General features: G+C 37.1%; 1 protein-coding gene across 1 annotated transcript in view; it reads left to right on the top strand.

Annotated features, from left to right (window-relative positions):
* ipo11 (importin 11) overlaps positions 1 to 14,413 on the top strand; it is a 73,555-nt gene that overhangs the window by 54,764 nt on the left and 4,378 nt on the right. Inside the window, exons 16-21 of the mRNA XM_040050386.1 lie at positions 272 to 398; positions 6,841 to 6,874; positions 7,071 to 7,111; positions 7,215 to 7,331; positions 9,333 to 9,446; positions 13,426 to 13,541. Coding sequence (XP_039906320.1) covers positions 272 to 398; positions 6,841 to 6,874; positions 7,071 to 7,111; positions 7,215 to 7,331; positions 9,333 to 9,446; positions 13,426 to 13,541 — 549 coding nt within the window. The remainder of the gene's footprint in view (positions 1 to 271; positions 399 to 6,840; positions 6,875 to 7,070; positions 7,112 to 7,214; positions 7,332 to 9,332; positions 9,447 to 13,425; positions 13,542 to 14,413) is intronic.

The following is a 14,413-nucleotide window of genomic DNA, read 5'->3' as shown; positions in this document are numbered from 1 at the left end:
GAGGCAACAATAAAAAAATAAAAAAAAAAAATCACAACATAAGAAACAATTCTGAATAAGCCTTAAACAATGACAGTGCAGATTTCATTATTTGAATAGGCCCAGCAGTTTTAAATGGTCTGCTAACTACTGCTGTGTATTCACATTATGGTTCTAAGATTATAGCGCCAGCTGGTTAATTTCTCCATATTACGATATAATTGAAGAGCACAGAGTAGTCATCTGTTCAGGTTTTCAGCTAAAAGTTACTTTGTCTTCTTCTGTCCTGCAGGTACAAGTTGATTCGTCGACGAGTCATCTGGCTAATAGGGCAGTGGATTTCTGTCAAGTTCAAATCTGACCTTCGACCTTTACTCTATGAGGTCATCTTAAGTCTCATGCAGGATCCCGACTTGGTGGTAAGGCAGCTACATACAGTTTTTTTTTTTTTCCCCCCACTCAAAACTGCTTGGTGATTAAATTGCCAGGTTCTCTTACAAAAAACCCTCCTGTTCAGTTCATAATGACTGAAATGGGCTGTTAGTGAAAGTGCACAGCCGGCTACACAAACACAGTTTTCTGCTTAATAGCGTGAAACCACAGCCACTGTGCTGCCATCTTTCTACATAAAAAAGCCAAATGTAATCAGAGTTTGTGACAAGCTTTTTCCATCTTTTTTCTCAACTTACTGTTTACTGTAGATTTTATATTTTGAATTTTTCCTTTGCTATCCACTAACATTTTTATTTAGCTGTGGCCTTGACAAAACCATAACCCCAATTTGGACTGAGTTTCACCTTAAGGTAAAATTAGATTAATCATTTGATATGCTTTCTGCCTCATGCACTTGATTGTTTTCTTTTAACATAATTTATATCTAGTAATATGATAACATTTTAATTAAAGTTAAGATTTTAATACTTAATCTCCAAACAGCCAGAAATGTGATCAGGGATTGGTTCACTCAAGAGGTAGCAGTTAAATATCATTTTCTGTGTCCATTAACTGACACTCAATTATCATCTGTCATGTTGTGGGGGATGTTGAATACAAAATACATTTCATGTATATTGAGTAAAATTCATTGCAGATTGCTGACTTTTCTTTGCCAGTAGGTGGCTAAATAGGATAGTTACTCACTATTAACAGAGATAGATTTGTGTCTGTATGTAGACTGGAAAATGTACTGTGCATTTGAATGTCAACAACCTTCTATTAAGTTGTGAAACACTACTTAATGCTCTTAGAGAAGTTTGTTCAGGGTTCAAATATAATTCAAATAGCAGACACTGAACAAACCTGGAACATGTCATTCAAACGGGCTCACTTTTTGTGGAACTGAGTGTTTCTATCCGTTCCTGTACATGTAACAGGAGTTGTCAGTCATTTTTATAGGTTAGAATTTAGAATAAAAACGTGTGTACTTTAGGGCTGCCACGATTAGTCGATTAGTCACGATTACGTCGACTATCAAAATCATCGACGACTAATTTAATAGTCGACGCGTCGTTTGAAGCTTTGTAAGACGTAGGAATAAATAGTAGGATTTAAGAGTGTAATAACGGACTGAAACAGAGAAGAAGAAGAAGAAGCAGTGTCCGGTATCGTAGCTTTGTCCAAATTCAGGAACCGCATCCTCCTGTGCAATTGTAGGCCGATTACGTTACAGCGACATGACGAAGACTGTCCAAATTCGAAGACTCCGACAAATGCGGCCTTCGTTTCCCCAGATTTGAAGGATGGGTCGGGTGTATACTTCGTGGCCCAACCTATCCCAGAATTCATAGCGCTGCCCTGCTCAGTTTCCAATGGCGGCAGCTAGTTAGTTTTAATATTACTCTTATTATTCTTTCTGGGTCACAAAATAAACGTTTAACATATTTTCAGGCGAGAATGTAGCTGTGTAAACCTCAAATATCTGCTCAGTTTATCAAGACACCACATATTTTCAAAAGCGTCCTGACGAGCTCGATAGCTAGCCGGGGGCAAAGCTCACTAGAGCTGGTGAGAACACCGGACTCCCGGCAAATCGTTTTCAAACCCACCACCGTCTTTCGCTACTCAGGTTAAACATCATATATAAGTCACTTAAATAACCTAAAAATGTTATTGTTTGGCTGTTTTTAGTATTTTATTTGTTCCTAAGTAAATCGGTTTGGCTGAGATTAGAGTTGTATTTTTGCACAGCTGAATAAACGTCAAGCAGACAACTGATTATCAGAAGTGTGAGATGCTCGAGAATATACTCCGGTGTCCTGTTATATTTTAGATAGGAGGGAAGGAGCAGACGGCTGTTTCATTAAAATTTAATAAACTATCATCTTGTCTTTATTTTTAGTTAGCACTTAAACACTTAAAGCTGTAAGCTAGTGATAGTTATATAAGAGCTGATGCATGCTGGTGCAATAATTAGTGACTAGTCGACTATCAAAATAATCGTTTGTAGCAGCCCTAGTGTACTTAGCAATTTGCTTTATGAGGTGGGTGTAGGATATATTAAAATTTTTGCAAATTTGTTTTTACATGAAAAGGCCCAACTTCCATGTCAAATATTCAATGGTGGGGAGAGTTGTGTCTATATCTATGACCCAGATAACCAAGCACAAGTCTATGCCGTGCAAAAGCCTGCAGTCTTCTTGACTAATAAAGGCACATCTGATATGCCAATTGATGAGCACTGCTGTAATCCCTCAGATGTCTTGGGGAGTACAAATATCAAAACAGTTGTAACAGTTTCAACTCCCCAACACTCACTCGCACAATCTGCTGGCCTCAGATTTGTCTTTGTTCTACCGAAACAAAATTTAAGTTGTAGTGAAGTGAGCCTCAAAATGATGTCATGATAGATCAAGGAAATTTGCTATAGTGATATTCTTGGCAAAACAGGAGGGGGGAAAAAAATAGCTCGATAATGTTTTCAGTGATTGCAGCTTGAAGGCAGCATTTCATAGTTCAAACGGACTTGTCTTGTTCTGCCTCTTAGGTAGTCTAAATGTGTAGCGCCACTATATCAAATTTAGCCTAATTGAAATCACTAATGATTTTTGCTTTTTAAAGGTCCAGCCTGAACTTTGATCATAATTTGTGTGGTGTTACCTTATATACGTTTGGCTGCTTTGATCCAGATGTTGTGCACAGATGGTTTTTATTGCACTTAAAAGAATGCGCACTTAATGTGATAATTTAGTTACATGCCAGTATTATCTATTTTACTCTTATTTACACCCTGTGTAGGTAAATGGATTTTGTAAATCGTTTGTGATATAAAGTAGAGATTAATTTCAGTGTTGTTACCATTTCAGCGGCATTTCCTCGTACAAACTTGCATTTACATAACTGACCAGCTCACTAATCATGTTGTAGTTCCTGATCAGTATCTTTCGGGGCCAATTAGAAAGTCTTTACCTGAATGAATTGTTAATCAAACCTTGAGACTTATAAACAATCTAAGTTGTTAATATCCTTGTTGCTGCTCTGTTTTCCTTATTAACATGGAAAGTTATTCACTTATTTAATTATGACATCTTGTGTCCAAAAATTAGACTGAAGCGTCTTGTCATAGTCGCATTGTATTTAAAAGATGCATGTAGGAGCTCATGCTGCAGTGCAGCAAACTCTTCATTGTTATGGAAAAAGGAAGCTCATTTGGTTGCATAAAGAAGTCTAATTGTGCAGAAGTCTATGGGAAAAACAACATGATCTGTGACCTGTAATACTTTCCCGATGAGTTAATGGCCTCAGTCATTGTACGGAAAGCAATATGATGAGCTTTTTTGTAATTTATGGTGCCATTTACTGTTAGAAAGGGTGATAAGGCAGTGGCCCCCGGTGTCTTGATCAGATTAACATTTTGATTATCACAAGCATGCTCTCTTAAATAGTTTCCGCAGACTTCTGTGGTAGTGTTGCACACTCCGGGAGCTTTATATGTGAGACAGCCATCCATGCACATGCTTTATTAGCATCCATCAGTGGCATTCATGAGCTAAATCACAGATCACAGATGCATATTACTTGGATTGTGACAGTTTTTTTTTTTTATCTCCTCATTTTCTTCAAGGTGTTCTAGTTTTTGCAGCATTCTTGTTTGTTTACTCAGAGTCTTAGTAAAGGTTAAAAATAGTCTTGTGGTGAGTTTAAGCTTTTAACTCCTGAAGCTTTTACACATACATACACATACATGTATTTATGTGAACACTAATCATTAATTTGTATTATAATGATGTATTATAAAGAAACTTAACTCATCAGTAACTACAAATTGTGGAAATGGTTGTTGCTTATCTGCCAGCATTTTTTTTTTTTTATTTTAAATTAACACTTACAATTTTTCAGTGAGCACTAGCTGAAATATTTTCCAGAAGAGGATTTGTGTCACTTAATATGCATGCAGGGTTTTTAGATGATGCTCATTATCATTTTACTCCAGATAATTGTTTTGGATTTGGTGTTGCTTTTTCACGTTACTTTTATCTTAGTCAGATTCACTGAGTTGGTTAAATGTAAGTTTTCCCTGGTTAGACCTTCAGTTACTTTTATAGTTGGCATAAATCTGATCAATTTTATTTTTATTTTTTTATTTTTGGCTTCTTAACCCCTCAGATATTTTGAACATCAGTAACATTTTAAAGTGAATGTTCCATGTGACAGTGTCGGACAATACGTATGTTTTTGTATAAGACCCATCTGAATATTTTATTTCCATCTTTTAGCCCATGTTTTTCTCTATGCTTTGTTGAATTAGAATGTAGTTTCACTCATAAGTATTCCAATTGCCAACAAGGCCAGTGCTGATGGCACTTGCAGAGCCCACTTCATCAACATACTCCTTTTGTTGCTGGTTAATGTATGCGGACAGAAGGGCTGTGTTTTTTCTTCGTGTCTGAATTTCAGATTTATCTTTCATTAATGTACTTTTTCCATTTGTTTTGTTCGTCACCTGTATTTTCAGTATAGAACAGATGCTTAAAATGTTTGTCTATGGATTTATAATATTGTTAGCCCATATTATTATTGTTATACAAATGATTGTATTCATTTAAAATGGCCAAATGTATCATATCTGTTTAGTGGACAAATATCATACAGCTTATATTTTATTGACTAAGCTGCTGCCTAATGTGTCAATGTGTGAGTTGTAAGTTAATTACCAAAGAGATGCAGACCTTAGATTATGCTTACTTACAGTTATTGCAGTCATGTCATTTTTTAAAAATAAAACATAATATGAGAATCAGTTTATTTTCTGTGCTTCAGAAATATGAGCTGTTCATAGTGTTAGAAAAGTATAAACACCACAAGCTGGAGAAGTTGTTATGCTGCTTATTTGAGTAAGTCAATTAATAATTGAGGAAAATGTGCCAGTGTGAGTGTGATCATACCACTGGTTTGGTGCCAGTAATTCCAAAACCTTGACTTGGCATGATGTGATGAGGCAGAATAAATGGAGACCAAAATCTTCAGTAAAAATGGCTCAGGATTTTATAGATATTCGGTCAGGACATTTGACATTTGTGATTTGTGAATTAAAAAATTAAATGCAAACGCCTTTTCTTTTTACTATTGTCCTTTAAAAAAACAGAACAATTTTACATTTTATTTGGAATTGGCAGTATTTTATACATGTAGAAATATGCATGAAAATAAGGAGGATAAATTATGATATGACTGACGTGGTGGAAGCAAAGAGTGTGTGTGTGTGTGTGTGTGTGTGTGTGTGTGTGTGTGTGTGTGTGTGTGTGTGTGTGTCAGTCATATGAATGGAGAACACAAATCTTGTTCATTAAAATTTTGTTTTCTGCAGTTTTCTGGCTTAACCCTAACAGAGTAACTCTAAAAATCAAAGAAGATTATTTAACTTCTTGTGTTGTTTGAAAATGATTGTGTTATGTGCATAAATGATGATGGTAATGCTTGTGAAACTGTCAATAATTTTTAGTCAAGATAAGAAGTATTGAGAGAAAATCTGAGGGTCAAGATCAGATCAATGGGGTGCTCCATATTCATAAAGAATTTTTCTTTGTGTGTGTGTGTGTGTGTGTGTTGTAAAGACAGAGGACAAACAGAAAGACAGAGGCCAATTGAGTTTTCCAGTCAGTGTATGAATATGAAATGATCTGTGATCCAGATTTGAAACCCCATTTGTATTATCGTGGAAGGGAAAATGCAATTTAAGCACCTTTTTGGGGAAATTAGCTATGCAGACCTTGCAAAAATGTTTGCAGACTAAAAACGATAACATTCCAACCGTAACAAAATAGTCAAAATCACACATATTGATTTGTTGTATTAAAAGAATTTCTCAGATCTGGGTTAGCAAATCTGGCCAAAGGACCAATAAGTTCATGCCATGCTGATGTGTCCACAGTCCATCTGTCCATAATTCACAAGATTTTCTTTTCCTCCTACAGTAACAGATTTAAGCAAATTCTCACTGATCACCTAAGGGTTCTTCACCCAGATTGTGCTCATTTGTCAGTTTACAGGCAATAACCTGAGAGTTGTAACTGATCATTAGACCTATGACCTCTGACTGTTCTGGGTTATCTTACCTGAATATACCCAAACAGGCATGTGAATTTAAAGCTTGAGACATGTTAGTAGACTGGCATTTAAGTTTTTTTGCCCCTAAGTTGTCTCTAACCTTTAACCTTCTGCCATCATACTCATTGCCAGATTATGCTGCTGTGATACAGAAAGCTGAGCAGCCACTTCGATGGCCTTTATTAGGCTAACATGGTACCTTGCAAACTAGCTTTGTTTATTTCTGAAAAGTTGTTTTACTTTAGGTTTATGGTTTAGACGGATAATGTGATGCTTAATTTTACCTGCTGATCCATGTTTTTTTTCCCCCTCTTATAGGTGCGGATTGAGACGGCTACAACTCTTAAACTCAATATCCTTTTGATAGGCCTATTTGAAAATAAGGATAGTTAACTTCAGCAGCACATGAATTTATCATTCTTTTGAGTGTTATTGTAAACTGACTGCGACCTTGCAAAAGCAAATGTACAATGGTTGAGTGTATCTTGGTGAATTGCTTTAACATCTGTCTACCCTAAAGTTTGACTTCTTCTTTAACTCATGATCACCTGTTGATGACTTTGAGTTCCGGACAGAACAATTCCTTCCAGTGAGTACAAGTTTCTGAAATTCAAGTTTTAGAAAACACCAAAAAAAGTTTTTTAGACATCAGTATTTATGTCTGACATTTTAAATTCTGTCTCCCTGTTTAGTATCTTGAGTCCATCTTTGGGCTGCTCTTTCAGTTGTTGCAGCAAGTAACAGAGTGCGACACTAAAATGCAGGTGCTCCATGTCATCTCCTGCGTCATCGAGAGAGTAGGCATCCAGGTAAGTTGTTTGATATCAGATAGAAGTTTTCCTTAAGTAATATGCATCTTTATATTACTGCACGATGACATTTACGGTATGAAAAGTTGAGGCAAACTCCAAAGTGTCTTTGAAGGAGCCCTTGTGTTCGACATCTGAAAAGATATATTCTGGCAGTGCTCTTTGAAGTGTAACTCCACAAATTGTACTTATTGACTTGGACTCTGCAGGGGACATGTGAAGCTGTTAAAAAACATCAAATCACAGATACAAATCACCAGTCACCTTGTACTATACCCACACCACCAAGGTAAAACGGCCATCTGTCTTAAAAGATAAAGCCCAAATCTTGATTCTTTGTAAATCACAAAGCCTCAAGCAGCGCTTGTTCTGATGTCTGCTCTCATTTACAATGAAGATACAGTCTCTCCTCTGCCACTGCAGTGCTTTTGTAACCATATGGATTAGATTTTTTGAGCATCCATTAAGTTGTTTTAATCCATTTAACTGCCAGCCCTGAAAAAAATGACTTTCCTTTTGACCCCCCTACGTTCTATTCAGATCCATTTTAAGTGCCATCCCTTAAATAATTCCTTGACTTAAATCTGTCACAAAAATGGCTTTTATCCTAGCAAACTGTCAATCTGGTTAAGACTTCCCCCAGTCACTGGTCTTGGCTAAACTTCTAGTGTCACTGGAAATCCCATTAATATTCTAACCGTTCTCATGAGGGATTTTGAACCCGCAAAGAGTGGCAGCAGTTGAGGAACTAGGCAATGAAACCACGAATATGGGTTGAGTTGAAATGAACATGATAACAGATATGAGATTTAGCTACTTTTTATGCTGTCAGTCTCACAAATGTCATCCTAGGGTGGTTTTGTCTTTCTGTTTTTCTCACTTTTTATCTTTCTCCTCAAGGCTCCACAGCATTTTCTTTCTTTCTTTTACTGTTCTCTCTGCTCCTAGGTGGCTCCTCATAAAGGTGTAATCGAGCAAAAAATCCCAGTGTGGGGTCTGCAGCTCGGCCACATAGCCACTATAGGGAATAGAAAGGGCTAGCACAAGTCAGTACAAGAAAAGGCAGAATAGTTTCTGTAGTTGTTAATTCAGTGCCATACTCAAATGTCCTGGAGTTGGCTGGCTGCAAAGTAACTGCACCTAAATTGCACAGTGTGCCATCACATTTTGTAATTTCACACAGGAATGACAGCGATGGCATCCACTTAGTCTCTAACTACCCAGATATTTACATGATTTAAACAAAAGATTTGATGTAATCTAAGAACGGAAATGGATATGATACCATTTTGGTATTAGAACAGTGTTTTGTGAAGGATGATTGAAGACGGAAAAGTTTTTTTCATGAACTGTGCATGTGTCATATCCTCTATAGTTTGGTAAAATGTAATGCCTTAGCTGCTGTGGAGCTACAGACACTGACAACATGTGTCAACAAAATTAGCTTCCATAAGAGGTTTTGCAGATTATGAAGTTGACACATTTAATTTTCGCATTGCTGACAAACAGACTTAAAAGAAAAAAAAATATTATGAATTTTCACCTACCTGTCTAGTATTTTATTTACCCAGCTTTTCCTCTGAAATGTGTTTTGAAGTGACTGATTTGGGCTTCTAGGGAGGCCAGGGAGGATAAAAGGAAAGGGATCTCAATTTCTCACTTAAACACCCCCCCCAAAGCGTTCTTATTGGATAGCTGTTTGTTTTTCTTATGCCAAGTTTGTATACAATATTAAGAAAATTTTGAGAGAAAATATGCCCGAGTAGTCTCAAAGTTTGTTTGGGCATGCAGTAAATATGCATAACACTTTGTTGAGACAGCAGCGAATCAGAATTCACCATTGTTGCTTTTTCTGCTCCCAAATGAGACTTTTAATTTCTGCAAATCCACGGGAGTCTGATGTGAATTGAACATGAGTTGCAACTGTTGTGAAACCTGCAACTTAAGTTGCAGAGAATTTTCTTTGCTTCTTATTTGCCATCTAATGTGATTCTTTTTCAGATACGGCCCTATGTAGGCTGTCTAGTTCAATACCTGCCTCTGCTCTGGAAGCAATCTGAAGAACACAACATGCTTCGGTGTGCCATACTAACTACACTTATCCAACTGGTACAGGTATGGTGCATCTCAAATTTACAATTTATTATTTTTGCATTAGTCGGTCCAGTTTTTGCAAATTGAGTATTCACACACTATTCAATTCAAATAAATTGAGTGAATTGACTGATTAGTATGAGGAGTCAAAATGTTAAACAACAAGTTGATGTGCCGTATCAACTTTACAGTGATTAAGTTTATAAGTGTGATTCACAGTTTTCTTAAAAAAACAACAACAGCACACACAAAAAACCAAAACATCAGGATTGACCAAATTTCAGTTTAGTCGTGAATTTCACAATCCCCAGAGCTTTAATCCTTGTTGTAGGTACGCATTCTCAAGATCCTTTCAAAACACTCTTGGCAAAAATCTCAATATTAATATTCAGTGGTCTGTTGTTTAATTTCCCAAAGGACCCCAGGGTCACAGCTGGTGCCTCTTTCAAATAATTAATTACATTTCAACTATGAGCAGAGTCAAAGTCAGAAGATATCCACCTGATTTGATTATCATTAGAATTAAAGATATCAGGAGATAATATGAGTTGTGGGTTGTGAGAATTAAGCTGCAGATTGCAAATATCTGCAACTTAATTTGGAGATATCAGTAATGAGAAACCCCATAAACTTAAATAGTGAGAAGAACATTTGTCCCAAGAAGAATGCTGTTATGGACTGAAGGTGCTTATTTCAGACTTGAATAAGATTTGGACCCCTGTGTGGCTGCATTAGCTCATGGTGGGAAATGAAATGCCTGGTGATACAAACATGTTTCCTCTGGGAGAGTAACAAGAGTACACATCTGGCAAATGAAATGAAAATCTGCAGCTGAAGGGCCTCAGATTATCTAACTGTGTTGCCACATGCTAATTTGTTTTTTTTATTTAATACATGCAGAAAAATTTTAATGTTTAAAAGTTAAAATGTAAGGTACAGGAGACTTGCTTGTGTTATTAACCCTTTTGTACCTGGACCTAGTCCTAATGTACCCAGTCCTCTACCTGCAAAGAACTGCATAGAAGTGTGTATGGATTGTTTGGCTTAGGACCAGCTGGAACTGGCACAACCAACTCATGCCCGTCAGTGATCCAACAGCATAATAACCGGCGTATTGGCTTACGTGCTTTTAAACTTCAGTTTTGCCTGTAGGAGGGTTTTTTTTTTGTTGTTGTTTGTTTGATGGAGAGAGAAGGGTTGCACCATCTGGGGATTGAGAAATTCTGTCTTCATTTTACACCCACATAAATGTAAGAGATGGCATATTTAGACCAAATTAACGTCATGCTATCAGTAAAACAGTGCTGACAGATCTGGAATGCTACTTTGGATCCTGTCGTCCTTCACACAGATTAATTCCGCTGCTACACACACGGAGTCATTTTTCAGCACTTCTGAAGACTTTTAAGATGTATTCTAACCATAACCAGTACTTGCCTAATCTTAACAGTTACTTTAAACTTGTGATAATCCTAACTTTACCACAACCTCATGCTAAGTCAGGCTCTTCGTATTTGATCTTTTTTATGGGGAGTTGCTTTTTAAATGCATAAAAGGAGCTGACACCCCCAAAGTGGGACTGTGTCCAAGCACTCAGCATCATCAACAGCATCTTTCCCTTATCCTCTTCCAAATGATCTTGTGTTCTCTATAAATACACAGAGTGGATGTGTAAAGCTTAAAGTGATAGAGTGCTTTAAAAGGCCATGGTGTCAGATAGTGGTTAAGTTTTCATCAAGAGGAGTTTGTGTGTATGTGTGAAGAAAGATGGAAGTGAGGTATCAAGGGTGAGAAATGCTTCAGAGGGCATAATCCATAATTTAGAACAATCGTGTTTGTTGGCACTATAATTGGTAACTTTGAGTGCTTGACTTGTGTGTTTGTGTGTATTCTGATTAATGTAAGTATTTATTTTTTTGCTGTATGTGTGTGTTTGTGTACTTGTCTAACTGTGCTGACAGTTTTGCTTAAAGGAAGGTTGTCTTTTGCCTTTTATGAAACAAACTTTGAACTGAATTTGGATGACTTTTTTCTTGTCAGTTCAATAACCGTGTTATTGTTTGAAGTCACTCAGACAGTGTATTCACATATATACTTACATATATACACACGCGCACACAGAGAGATAAGGGCTGTTGACGTTAATGTGATAATAACATGTTGATGCAGACAATGCTGGACAGTTTTCAACTGAGGCGTCTGAACAATCTAAAACAAGGGACAAACTTTCAACAGCCATAGCTACATGGGTGGCTATGTCTTGCAGGCAGTTATATTGTGGGGAAGTATATGCTTAAGTCTACTTTTGGCATATTTTTTTTTTGAGCACGCAGTACCCTTGAGATTTTTCTGGAGAATATTCTGAGCAGTATTACATAAATATACATGTGACTAAAGCAGGTCTGTTTGTCCACCTCCATGCTGATATTGAAACGTGAAAAAAATATTGTTAAGGTGCATTTGGAAAAGATAAAGAAATCTGTGATTAATTTATGATTAGTCTCGAGCTAACTATAGGGAATCACGCGATTAATTGCGATTAAATATTTAAACTGACAGCAGAGGGAGAAGGCTGTAGTGATAGATGTATCACTCCCAAGTGCTAACCAACATCTGGAAGAAAGAACATGAGAACCTTGTGATTTTTATCAAGGGCTGAGAGAGGAGCTAGAGAAGATGTGGAAGGAGAATGTAATAGTGGTCCTGCGATAATCGGAGCACTCAGGGCAGTGATCCCCAAACTGGACAAATGGCTCCAGCAGATCCCAAGAACCACATCTGAGATTCGTCCAGAAGAACACAGCTTAGAAAAGGCAAAGATAATTCGCAGGACCCTGAAGCTCCCAGGCCTCTGGTAGACGGCCCAAGTTTGAAAGATAAAGACTGCAGGGGTTTGCTTATTGAAACGATGCCAGCTTTAGATGGTTCGACTAAATATTGACACGTGTGACTTTTTTGGCCAGGAAAGTGTACAGGGAATCTGCTTTTTTTTTTTTTTTTTTTTTTTTTTTTTTTTTTTTTTTTTAATAATTTGAAAATGCAAACTCTGTTTCTCTATGATATGTTGAGTGAAGCATTCAGTTTAGCTATTTCAATTATACTATGTGTTGCCAAATTGATATAGTCTATAGCCTGGTTGAAACATTAATCAAATGGTTGGTCATACTCTGGATATGTTGCTGTTGCATTTGACCCAAACACATCTGGAAAAAGGGATGCAGAATCTGTACTAGATGACCAGATTTTACTCCAGAAACAATAACAACACTAACAATCATGTAGAGCTGAATGTGTGTTGAGCTGCGTCCTTTCTTACAGTCAAATCCAGCATTATAGCTGTGGTAATGTACCTTGAAATATGAGTTTGGTTTTAAAGTCTTCATCTTTGCTTCCAGTAGCACTGTTTTATGCCCCCTATTAGTTGAAAGCAGTGTGATACTATTGAGGTCAAAATGACACACTACTCGGTTGCTCATTCCCCTTTTCTGTGTTACAGTATGGCCACATACAGATGTCCAGTGCATTAGTAACAAAGGGCTTGTGAAGTACACTTTGCCAAGAAAAAAATCTCCCAAGGGGAAGTTGCGTCATTTCTTACTCTTGTGTCATCTTAAACGTCATTAAAATCTAAACGACCAAGAAATGACCTCTGACTTAGTTCCAGGACATGCTTTTTTCCCAGAAATCGAACTTAATAGGTCCATAGTGTTTTAAAGGGATATAAAGTGAGGATTTTAAAAAATAAATCCATAAACAACTCTTGCACCCTAAGGCAAGTATTTTGCAGCCAAAGAAACATTCTGTGCTTACAAAGAGCTTCCTCCCTGTTAACCTGATTCACTGCGGTATGGTCTTTCACTAGTTGCTGGGGAAGGGTGTGTCAGGTTTTGGATAAGCCGATGTGTCTCTATTCCACACCATTCTGCTAAAGTTATCTGCAAGGAAAACCCATTAAACTGAAGCACACAAACTGACTTCCTGTATCTTTGTGTTCTCACAGGGCCTCGGGGCAGAAAGCAAGAACCTGTACCCTTTTCTTCTTCCTGTCATCCAGTTGAGCACTGATGTTTCGCAGCCGCCACATGTGTATTTGCTGGAGGATGGGCTGGAGCTTTGGTATAGAGGCATATGCAGTACACTAACATTTATGACTTGTACACACTCCCATCAGGACACTAGATACTTTGGATATAGCTGTCTTTGTCACTCTATTTCACCGGAGTCCTTTTCTCATGTTAAACATCAGCCTCATTTACTGACTCTCAGTTTTCTTTTTCAAAGGCATCCATTCTTGAGTTAAATGCAGGTGTTGTTAATTCATGCAGCTCAACCACAATCTTAACTTTATCTTAATATTTGGGAATGTACCATTTTAATGAAGGTGCCTGCTACAGTACACTGTTCACTTTTGAAAATGCATTACCTCCAAAAGGTTCAGTTCAGCAGAAGAGAATTTGTCAGGGTTACCCTATATTGCTCTTTTATCATCCATTTGCTTTTTAACGTCCTACTTAATCTCTCTTTTCCTGTCTGCCGTGCTGGAGAGCTTCACTGTTCAGCATTCAGCATGCTGTGTCTGTCTTGCAGTAGAAACCCTCAGTCTTATATCCATTTTCCTATCTTTTAGTGTACTTGATAAACAGTGGTGCCCTATATATTTGTTTGCTTGGTTTACAGTCGAAATTGGGTTGTTTTGTTGTTATTTTTTTTGTTTGGTTCTAAGGTTATGTTGTGCTTATAATATCCTGATGATGTGTCAATAACACATTTAGTAAGCTACAAATGTGAATGAACTGTGTATTCAAACATTTTCTTTTTAGATGCCTAATATTAGTTCTTTTTATATAGACTACAACTTCCATTTCAATTTGCTTAGTGGACTTCATTTATAGCCAAAATTTAGCCATTCGATGTTGCTTTTATGATATTTTGTCTTTTTCTTTGTACACAACCTTCATAATTCCTTGTTTTTCCTCCGTTTTAAATCC

This window comes from Simochromis diagramma, unplaced genomic scaffold (assembly GCF_900408965.1).
Source record: "Simochromis diagramma unplaced genomic scaffold, fSimDia1.1 OVJJ01000131.1, whole genome shotgun sequence".
Classification (NCBI taxonomy): Eukaryota; Metazoa; Chordata; class Actinopteri; order Cichliformes; family Cichlidae; genus Simochromis; species Simochromis diagramma.
The sequence above is the reverse complement of the archived record's forward strand: the minus strand, read 5'-3'. Positions and strand labels throughout refer to the sequence as shown.